The 12,118-nt window shown below is 38.1% G+C and overlaps 1 protein-coding gene across 4 annotated transcripts in view; it reads left to right on the top strand.

Moving 5' to 3' along the window:
• Window positions 1-12,118, top strand: part of pleca (plectin a) — a 191,495-nt gene that overhangs the window by 97,344 nt on the left and 82,033 nt on the right. For 2 of the 4 annotated variants that reach the window (XM_010905050.5, XM_020055425.3), the window contains exon 1: window positions 7,327-7,757. The exons of the other annotated variants lie outside the window; for them this stretch is intronic. In XM_010905050.5, coding sequence (XP_010903352.4) covers window positions 7,643-7,757 — 115 coding nt within the window. In that variant the 5' untranslated portion in view covers window positions 7,327-7,642. Of the gene's footprint in view, window positions 1-7,326; window positions 7,758-12,118 lie in introns of those variants that run through there. 4 annotated transcript variants of the gene reach the window in all.

Raw genomic sequence — 12,118 nt, 5'->3', positions numbered from 1 at the left:
ACTCCATACTAATACTGTGTTTGACCCCCTTTCGCCTTCAGAACTGCCTTAATTCTACGTGGCATTGATTCAACAAGGTGCTGAAAGCATTCTTTAGAAATATTGGCCCATATTGATAGGATAGCATCTTGCAGTTGATGGAGATTTGTGGGATGCACCTTCAGGGCACGAAGCTCCCGTTCCACCACATCCCAAAGATGCTCTATTGGGTTGAGATCTGGTGACTGTGGGGGCCATTTCAGTACAGTGAACTCATTGTCATGTTCAAGAACCCAATTTGTAATGATTCGAGCTTTGTGACATGGTGCATTATCCTGCTGGAAGTAGCCATCAGAGGATGGGTACATGGTGGTCATAAAGGGATGGACATGGTCAGAAACAATGCTCAGGTAGGCCGTGGCATGTAAACGATGCCCAATTGGCACTAAGAGGCCTAAAGTGTGCCAAGAAAACATCCCCCACACCATTACACCACCACCAGCAGACACCAGCATACTCAGACCGGCCCGTATGGCACCAACAACCATGCCACGCTCAAAATTGCTTAAATCACCTTTCTTTCCCATTCTGACATTCAGTTTGGAGTTCAGGAGATTGTCTTGACCAGGACCACACCCCTAAATGCATTGAAGCAACAGCCATGTGATTGGTTGATTAGATAATTGCATTAACCATCCATGGTCGACGTCCGCGATATCACGGACAGTGCTCATTTGCATAAATATTTAGAAAAATAGATTCGCCATAATCGTCCGATTCCAATGGTATATTATTTGTAGCCACTTTCCTGAAGCGTTCCGTGTATAATTGGGGTTGTCCGTGTATAATATGGGTTGTATAGTTGTATAGTTTGGGTTGCTATGAGAACCTTTCACCAGGCAACGACATTGCCAGTGCATCTTAGAAAGGCTCATTTGTACACTACTATGAATATTACAAGCGTGTACATCACTATATATGATGTTTTGAACCATAATACATCGTTTGTATTATATATAAGATATAAAAATTAATATTTAGTCAAAATAGTATGGGGATGTTCTTGAGTTTTTGGGAAGAAGTTGGTAATTTTTCTGAGTTTATAAAATATATGAGTCCAAACGTAACTAGCGATCTAGTGCTGCCACCTGCTGGCCGTTTTGTCATTAAACTAAAGGAACCGTTATATTGGGTTATTATCTTTCATGTTATAGTGTTTCATTTCTAGGTTGAAGAACCAAATTTTTTGGGGGTGCCTATATTTTTTACCTTCTATTATATAGTTATTTCATTATTTTCAACCCAATTACAGTGTCATTTGATAGTAAAGGCATGAAAGTATGAGGAAATACCATTGACACAAAATCTCATAATGCTTTCAAAAAAAAATCTTGATGCTGAATGGCAGAAATGTTTTCCGAAAACAATTTTTTTGCCTTTCAAACAGATGAGTTTTATAAATAGTGACCCAGAAGTCTGTTTTTATGTGTTTTTATTGTAGCCAGAGGGGTTACTATTACCAGGATACATCATAATAGGTTGTATCTGTTACAGAAATGAATCTAGGACCCAAAATGTCCCAGTAGTGAAATCCGGCCGAAAGCCCCATAGGCTACCAAGGGTTAATGAGAAATTGAACAGGTGTTTCTAATAATCCTTTAGGTGAGTGTATACTGCAGTTGATACTTACTTGTGGTGAACAAGTACAAATACATGCCCGTTATTTAGAAGTGGTTCTTTAAACAAATATAAAAAGGTTTTAGTGCCATTACCTGCACAACAACCAACATGAGGACTGACAGCAATGGAGAGAGAAATCAACAAAAATATCCTTACAGCCACCACTGCTATAAAACAGCTACAGAGCAAACATTGCATATGTATCCATATGCCATAACTGTATGTAGGTATGTAGGCCTATATGAAAAGCCAATGGCTACATTCATGTAGCCCATTGAATGAACCTCATGCATTTCAACAAACACAACCTTTCCTTTAGAACCACTCTTATGCCAAAATGCCAACTGTGCACACATGACAATAACATTTTATTGTTACACAACCTGTTAGTTTAGGGTTAAGCCTCTGCCTGCAGCAACAGTTATTTTCCAAATTCTGCGTAGCTCTGGGCCAGCCAGGTCCAAAGTGTTGACAGCAGTGGTTAGGCCATTAGCCATCCCTGGGATAATGTAAATTGAAATTTGTAACATCTCAATGTAGACAGTTACAGTCTTTAATGTATTTTAGTTGGTGATGTAACAAAAGACAACGAGTGTATGGATTGGCCCTAAGCCAGAGCTCCAGAGTTCCACCATGAACCCTGGCCTTGCTGTCATGGACTGCATAGGTATTTCTTTCATGCCAGGGCATGGTAAAACCAAATATGAACTATTTTTTAGTTTGTCATGACATCAAATAATGATAATAATAATAAAAATAATAATAAAGACAATGTAGAAGAGAGCAAGCCTCCCATTCAAACAAATCTGTCTCCTTTTGAAAAATGCTCCCCCAATATGGATTTGTTGCCCAAGCCGAAAATGAACATTGGTTGCATTGTTTTCTGTTGTTTAAACTAAGCACCTCTCTGTGTCAACATATATGACATTGATAATAAACTTGATTACCATATGTACTGAAAGTAAGCTTGGAAAAACTGGTTTATCAATGAGACAATGCTAACAGTGCTAGCAGGTTTGCTAACAAGACTCTGGCTAAAACTATCTGTAGTATGTTACGATGGCTTGTGTTGACTGTTCCGCTGTTGGTTTTTCATCTACACAGAAGTGTATATGAGAAGCTTCTCTCTGTTAGCAATAGATGTCAAGGGCACTCCAGATAGTTTGAGCCACAGGCTTGTTAGCAGGTCTGCTAGCACTAGCGTAGTGGCGCTAAAGACAACAACTCCCATGATCCCACACTACCTCACAGAACAAAATCTGTAAAGTAATGTTTTACTTTCAACAGTAATTTACTTTTTGAGTCTGTACAAATACTATTATTTACCCTTAAAACATAAAATCACTTGATGATGCTTAGTGACTTGCAATTTTAAGGAAGACTTTGAATGACTACTGATTTCTGTAATTTTATATGCATTACTTAATTATTATGTAATTTTATTATCTGTAAAATGTTATCTCACATTTGATGTGAAATAACATTTGAATCTGTACAAATACAATAAATATCCGTTAAATAAACATAATTCTAATGTAATCTTAAAAAAAGGTAAATGGTGTGTGAATTTAAGGGTGTACATTTTTATTACTGCAAAAATCTGTAAATCCACAGGCATGTCATTCTTTTATGGAAAAACTGGAAAAATCTATAAAAGAATACAGGGTATATCCTGTTAAATAACTTTTTTACAGTGTACAGAAAGATGACTGCTGAGCCAAGAGACTTGCTCCAACAGTAACAATTGTAATAGGGAATATTCCATCATGGTCTGTTCATTACCTGTTCAGATGTGGCTCCCCTAGCATATGATTCACATAGCATATGAAAGCCAAACCATATGATTCACATAATGTTCATACTTATCAAACCATTCAGTGACCCCTCATGAATGGGGCCATTGTCATACTGGAAGAGACCCAATATTGAACACTCTTTCAAAATATTAGATCCTTTTCTCTTGCCATCTTCATCCAAATTGGAGGTAATCTGAATGTGTTCAGCTATTTTATATATGCCACAGAGCGTGACAGGGTGTTAATAGCTTAATTATATCATACAGGACACCTGCATGGAACCATCTGCATTCGTTATGTTCCTCCACTCATTTATTCAGGTTTTTCTTTTAATTTGTCACCCGTCTTTAGATCTCCATATATGGGCAATTCCAGCATAATGGATGGGACATTTTCACACAAAATTTGGGAAGAAATTGCCTGGAAGAAGTTACTTATCAAGGGGAAATTAACATTTTCATTTATATATTTGTAGAACCCTATATAAGAAGTGTAGACATAAAATTACAAAATTGTAAGTAATCCCACTTTATGTTAACAGAACAACACAATTTGTGTTATGGATGAAACGGAAATAGACCAGCATTTTTGGGAGAACAGAAAGAAAAGTAAATGCATCTTACATTCCTAAAGAGTAACATATTTCTAGCCACTTTCAAAGGAAGTATTGGTTGCATACAAAAACAATTATAAAAATATAAGCAGTTGCATATCAACAGATAATTTGTTGAACGTTTGTTGATATTATTACAATCTATAGAACATCTACAGATGGAAACCATATGATTCAACGAATCGTAGCACAAAGACTACTAAGGCCTGGCAGATGGACAGGGTCTGCAGCTCTCACAACTCAAGCCCAGACAAGATGTAGGATATGCAGGCATGCAAGCAATTTTCTTTGCTCCTCTCTATGATTCTATTTGAATATCTGTTTTTGAAAGAGTCCGATATACGATCTTAGGGTTTAAAATGTGGGTACCCTTTATTCTTGTCTTGTTAACATTCCTATCCATTTGACGGGATGGCCATTGCATGCTTTCACATGAACAGAGATAGTTTGGTTGAGTGGGGTCAAAGTATGGCCATATGCAGGTTGTCATGGGGAGGAGGCTGCCGCTCCCTAAAGGGGGCTGCAGTGATGGTGGACACTACATGCCTTTGTACTCTGCAGGAATGTAGACTAGAGTGATAGGTTTGTCCTTGCATCGAAGTTGTCATCACAAAACTCCTAGCACATCTCTCACATCTTTACTTCAGGGGAGGGGGGAGTCTCAATAAGTTCTTACTTGCCTGTTCATATTCAATGGTACAGTTGAAACATTTGTAGCATTTTTGTCAAAGATTGACTTGTGGTTGTCATTCTTTAAGTAAGGTAAATGTCTTGCAGGCATTTGCTGTCAGTTTTGCACAGGGTGACTTTTTCTTCAAATTCCTCAATGTTAAATTCAACAAAAAAGTTTATAACAGAGATTCCACTTGGATGATTTTGAAAAAAAAATAACTCGGGGAATCAGGTGTTGATAGATTCCATGGGATCAATACTGAAAACCAGCAGTTGTTGGGTTTACAAAATGGAAATCATGGCTATAGATGTTTTTTACTTTTAACATTTATTTACTGGCTTTGTTATGCTTTGTTCACCAGGGACAGTGGGGAAAGGGTGGAGAGAGATTTATTGACAGAGCCAGATTCAAACCCATGTTTTTGCAGTACTTGTGAAATAGAGGCACAAACCACTGGACTCCCTAGGCCAAGAATTCCTCTTGTTTTTGTTGTGTTGTATTTTGGAATCTAGAGGAAGGTAAAGGCAAGAGTGATTATAAGAAAAAAAATTACGATATAAACTGCAGGCCAAAACAAGTTCAATCCCAAACTGGCATCCAAAGTATTTTCTCTGCTCCTCTTCATGACAGTATATGAATGTCCCTTCTCATGTACATTTTTCAGGGTTAAAGGTGTGAGAGGTATTTGGTTGCTATGTAACACCTGTGGCGACCTGTGAATGGAGGACAGGGTCAAAGTGAGTCAACTCCTTCTGTGTCTGTCTGCCCTTATCCCATGAAATCACTCACAGTACATTTCTTCCTATTGGAATTATCTATGGCCCTGTGAAACACTTTTGTCAACTGTGTTACATTCACAGCAACAAATCTGTCTTGATTTGATGCTCACCAATAAATCCAGACACAATGTAATCCAGTTTGTTTTTCTACTGCAGTGTGATTAGTTTGGCATAACTTGTTTAAGAGACTTCCAAAATCTTAAAGTTTTTCTGTGATTTCAATTGAAGTTGTAATGGTCCTATGCATAGAATTCACCAAAACAAACCACAAAATTAAATTCATATTTGCAGATTCCTACAACACAACACAAATAACTAATAATTCAAAATAGAAAATCAGAAAGCAGTATCTATACTAGTAATTGTAGCTCATTATTTACATAAATATTTCAGCGTATGTGTGCACACGTTTATGTATGTGAGTAAATGCATGAAAAGAGTCAGTGCAGGTGGTAAGACTAGGTCAAGCATTCACCAGTCAGATGGCTTTTACACTGTCTCATATCCAATGAATACAAGACCCAGCTTTGGTACAGTTGCCGTCTGACAGATCGGCTAGACTCTGTAACATTGTACAAAGTTTTTCTAATATGCCTTATGTGAGAAAAAAAAAACGGATCAAAAGCTTGAAATCCATCTAATACGTGTCTACATCTGATTAGACCTATTTGACTCCTGTTTGGGGGAATTTCCTAAATGCACTAGAGAATAGGGTGCTATTTTGGACACACACCACCACACTGTATTGGCTCCTTTGTATAGGTTGGGCTGGATTTTCCTCTAATTGTGTTCTGATGGAAATGGATGGTTCATAATAAAGGGTTTCCCTGTGATTGTGCCATCTGGTGCAATGGACGATGACTCATTTCCGTTGCCTGGTCTGGTCTCTTCTGCTATAATACAGTCCTTTCATTTAGTGTGGGCTGGCTGTGGTAGATTTAATGGTATGTGCAGTCTTCCGTCTCTCACCACACACTTGGAACTACTGTCCAAGACATATGGAGCCTAAAGGGGTTAGAGCAGATTCTATTGGAGCATTGCTGTATGGCTAACCATTTCCTACATACGTAAAAGGAAGGGATGCTCACTCATCGAGTTGTTTTTCTATTTGATGTTTTTCTCACCCTTGGAAAATACATGTTATTTAAACTGTACTGTGAAAATGTGTCAAGTAATTATAATTGGTTACTCCAACCGCCAAAATAATGTTTATTTGGAACCCCTATTCGGTCTTGCTGAAATAGAAGCTACTTATCCTTGGGATCCACGCAAAACAGAAAAAATGGAGAGTATAGTGACACTGACACTTATATAGACTTGATCAGTCTCAGGAAAATACCAAAAAACACACAAATAATGAAATCAATTTGTGTACAATGTCTGTTTTAGTGTGTGATTCTGTGTGATTGTGTGCATGCTTGTGTTAATCCCTTAGCAGTCCTTGTTGGGTCATGAGATATTGTTTTATCAGATTTTTAAAGGTCATTTTTCTGCTTGCTTATGTAATTGAGAATGCAAGTTTCATGTGATCGTGGTTCTGCACATGACCCAACCTAGTGTGAGTAAGAATGTGAGTTCGAAAGACTCGATTTAAATGGTACTTTTTTACAAGGACATTTCAGTGACACATTGCACTGAAATGTCCTTGTAAAAAAGTACCATTTAAATCGACTACTTAAATCTGGATTTTTTTACCCAGTTATGCTGTCTAACTGGCAGCTCTTTTGTCTTTTACACGTCTACCCCCCTCCAGAAGGGGGAGGCTTGGCCACAGTGGGCTGGGCTGGGAAATGGGATGATCCCTTTGGGTGAACACAACACAGCAGTGAAAAACAGACCTGACCCTGTAGCCTGTGGGCAGGCAAGTTGAGGGAAAAAAGGGCACAAAATAGGGAGAACTAGGAAATGAACCAGTAAAAAGAAAGAAGAGGGAGAGTGCTTGTGCATGGACAGGATCTCAGACATGAACTACAAAACACCCATTTAACTGCATTCTCTTTGCATGAGCAAGGAAGTGGTTTAGGCAAAAAGAGAAGCAGAAGTCTCCGGGACTAGGCATAGTAACCTTACTTACTGTATAGGTTGCTGGTATTTCTATGAACGGCACCAAACTGACAGCAGGATGTCAATGCAGCCAGGCTACAGAACTCACTCCACTGACAGTGTGGGAAGCGACGGGGTGTTCACTGAAGAGGGATACTACCAGGGGATGCTTAAGGCCATGGATGGAAGAAAAGGTAGCGTTATCATGGGGTCCTATAATTTTCAATAGTCTTGTTGGAGATTTCATGATTCTCAAAGACTATGATAGAAAAATCTTTGCTTAGTTTTGTTTGGTAGAAATGCCTTTGTTCCAATTTAATGGGATTGAGGACCTACTCTTTGTGTGTGTGTGTTTGCTTTTTGAAATGGTCACTTGTGTCTTTTGCTTTGGATATATCTTGAGTCATAGCTCCCTGGAGATCCTTAAAGAGCCATTGTAAGACAGTGGAGATAAATTACAGTCAGTCTAAAGTTTGGACACAGTCTGCTCAGTGTGAAGGAAAAGCTGCCAACAAATGTTCAGCCTATGTGGAAACTCCTTCAAGACTGTTGGTAAAGCATTCTAGGAGACTACCTCATGAACCTGGTTGAGAGAATGCAAAGAATGTGCAATGCTGTCAGGCAAGGGGTGGCTATTTTGAATAATCAAACAAATAAATGTAATTTGAACACCTTTTGGTTACTGGATGAATCCATTAATGTTATTTCAGTTTTGAGGTCTTCTCTATTATTCTACAAAATGGAAAATAATAAAAAATAAATTAATATCGTTGAATGAGTAGGTGAGTCCAATCTTTTGACTGGGACTGTATTTGCATCTTGGATTATTTCACGTTTCAATGTATCAATAGATTCCTTGGGGAACCCTGGACAGGACACTTGGCGTAGTAGGGATGCGACATTCAGATTCAGGTGTTAAAGTTGAACATTGACTGTTGTGAATGAGGTTACAGAGGTCTATGTTTCCCAAGAACCTATACAAATGTTAGAATACTTACTGCTTTTCATTAAAATCAATTACATTTATTTTATAAAGCTCTTTTTACATCAGCAGTTGTCACACACTGCTCTTACAAAAACACCTAGCCTGAAACCCCAAAAAGCAAGCAACAACATGGTTGATGAAAGAATGTTCTAAAAGCAATGCCTACCAAAATTAATATTTTTTATTTTTTTTGTTAGGCTCGTTTTTAGCAGATTACATTAGGATGTTGAATTGAAATACAAAGCTGTGAACAATAACAGGTTTGCTAAAAGAACAGTCTAGTAAAACGAGTAGATTTTTACTAGATAATTAGTTGAATTTAGACAACAGAGCATTGCAGGAATTACATACATGTGTAACTATTTTGGAAAACATGATTATGTTCAGTGAAAATAATAGTGGTGCTATTACGTTCACTATCAACTATCCCAGTTTCATTGGGCATTAATTACTTGTAATTCTGTACAACTTCAACATATAATAAGTGCCGTTTTCCTACCATCAGAAACCAGCCGCTAGGGGCAGTTGTAAACAATAAGGGGCGGTTTCCCAGACACCGATTAAGACTAGTCTTAGACGAAATAGAAAATTTTAACTGGACTAACTAAAATAGGATTTCTCAGACATGGTTTCAAATAGTCACAGACTTTCCATAGTCTTGATTTAAGAAGTCTTATTTCCAGAAGGATGATTAGAGCTAGTCTAGGTCTAAGTGAAGGCTTACATTCAACCTGGCCAGAGGCAGGTTTAACTTCAGTTTAACTGATGTTGGCCTCCAGATTGACCTTGGCAATAGAGGAAAATGGATTACCTGGACTATTTCAGTGATGAGGAAAGAGCACCAACTAGATCAGACAGAAGGGCGGTTATAGACTGGAGCAGCCCACAGAATGATTTTGATGAGATCAACTTCCGTGACCGTTTCCCTATGTATAAAGCAAATGCAGCAGACATAATTTGCCATAAAGTGTCCCTCTACAACAGATGCTGAGGAGTACAGAAATCGTAAAAATTGGTTCTCAATAAATGTACAAAGTGTGTGCACTCCTACTATGCAGTTCTCCAACATTGTTGCATGTTGGATAGGTGCAACTCATGACTCAAGGATTTTCCAAAACTTCTCTTTGTATGCTCAGTTTGAAGGAGGACATAGTGGAATTATACTTGGTGACAGTGACAGCACAGACCAACTTATTGTTCACCCCCTATCTTCATGCAATCCAACCTGAGCCGCAGCAGTACAACCAAGCTTATATCTGCACTACAGGTGTATGGAAGAGTCATTTCCAGTGTCTCAGAAACACATTGCGCTTTGAACCAAGAAGATGCTGTATTGTCATAATTGCAACGGCAGTGCTTCACAATTACCTCAAACAGCATGGCTGCCCAGATCCTCAAATGGAAGATGAGGGTGACCCAGATATTCTGATGGTTGAGGCAGACAATGACAGATATGGACTAGCAAGCAGAGTTGCAGCACTTCTCACAACAAAGATGCCTCAAATGATTGAAGACCACAAATGCCATGGATTGATAACAAAAAGTTTTTTTTAATCAGAAATTGAGATATCGGAAACTGTTTCTGGTTTCAGCAGAACATTGGTACTGCTGCTGCTTTCATGTTTCTCTCCTCCTCCATAGCTAACTCAACATGAAGTATTTTAATCTTCATTTCATGTTCATCTTTTATACTGACCTTCATCCTGTCTCGGGCCCTCCAAGCTCTGGTGATCATCTGAAATATTGTATTGCTGCATTAGAGAACAGTATTTCAAGAGTTGAATTCATCACATTTATGGTTATGGGAGTGCAAGAGATGGCTGCCAACATTACATATTCCCTGTAGTCTGAGGATGGCACATGTTGAATTAACGTGGCCTACCAAATGAGGACTGGAAGGGGGCCCCATCTGAACTATCCAAATAATCGTCATCAGGGACTCCTTCCAAGGGTTGCTGGCAATTAATGATCGCAGTCAACCAGTCTCCCAGGTCATCGGTCTTTGGTCCACCACCAGTCTTGAAACACTCCCTATGAGCTACAGCATTTGTCTTCTTTAAGTATATTTTTATGTTTTTCCACAGTATCTTAGACAGACTAGACAATATAAAAATTATATTAACAATTCTGTATGTTACATATTTGGGTCACAAAAAAAACGAAAATTTCAGAGTGACTGATTTGTAAAAGTGGGCCAACAATAAATACAGTATCTTACCTGAAGTTGTTGAATTGTCCTTTTGCTTTCTTTTTCATTTGAGTTGAATTCATTAGAAATGAAGTCCAAGTATTAATTTTCTTGTTTTCTGTTGAATCATGCTGTTTGTTCTTAATAACTGGGTGGTTTGACACAATTTGCTCACAGAAATTCTTTGAACGTTTTCTTTTACCTTTGTCCATTGTTTGTTTGGGTGACTTACTCCAGTTCCACAAAATTCTAATGTTTCTGAAGGGTCCATCCCTGATTTTTGAAGCATTCTCAGGTCAGCACCAAGTGAGTCTAATTATTAGTCTAATCAGGCCTCACAAAGAGTTGCTGGTTAGTCCTTATTTACCCTAGTCTTCAACTACCTAGTCTAGAACTAGTTAATTTCAAGATAAGGAATGTCTCAGAAAGACAATTTTTTTATGTCTGGATTAATTTAAGTAGAATTAGCCTAGTCCTGATTAAAAGTGTACTCTGTCTGGAAAACTGCCCCTAATAGTTAAATGGTGTGGCTGTTTACTAGGGGCGTTGTGGTCAGGGATGATGGTGAGGGGGTTCCGCAATCAACTTTCAGTCCGATGTTTGTGAGTTTGATTCCAAGGAGTGGCGAGACATTTTATCGTTTGGGTTTACAATAGTCTCATATGAATATAATTCCTGTGAGGTACGGTTGACTTTAGAATAAAATAAGTATGCAAATCAGGTATCCAAATTTAGGACACGTTACTGTTGTGATTTAATTCCTGACATTCAAAACAGTTGTTTGTGAGAGTCGAGGATGGTTGATTTGGGGGGAAAAATTGAATTAAGATAATTTATATTATTCGGCTTTGTGTACATAAATACAGCATTTAATATAGATTTCCTTATGTATTTATTATGTTTATAAAAAGACGACTGTGCAGTGGACACTGATTTGGGCTTGGTCAAGTTCATGCACACTCATATTCTATGATTCGGAGCTGTCAATAAACTAGGAGTTAATGCATCTGACCAGTTACTGAAAGGTTGCTGGTTCAACTCCAGAGTCAACAAGGTAAAACAAATAATTTCTTCTGTCCTTGAGAAAAGAGAGCAAACACTATTAGCTCTTTTTAGTCCCTCTAGACAACAGTGTCTGCTAACTGAAATGCTAATAAAAAATAGAATAATTCAAGCCCACAACTGTCCTGGCTTTTTAAAGGACAGTATAAAAAAGGCCCGCGGGGAGACCTATATGACTTAGTTTTCTTTCCTCACATTTGGGAATGCTTTTGGGTTGGAATGTTAAATGGTAGTCCTTTGACCTTTGCATCTGAAAGTAATTAAGTGCCTATTTAGACTACACCATTCATTCATTCATCTTCATCGGCTTATCCAGTATC

This window comes from Esox lucius, chromosome 10 (assembly GCF_011004845.1).
Source record: "Esox lucius isolate fEsoLuc1 chromosome 10, fEsoLuc1.pri, whole genome shotgun sequence".
NCBI lineage: Eukaryota > Metazoa > Chordata > Actinopteri > Esociformes > Esocidae > Esox > Esox lucius.
The sequence above is the reverse complement of the archived record's forward strand: the minus strand, read 5'-3'. Positions and strand labels throughout refer to the sequence as shown.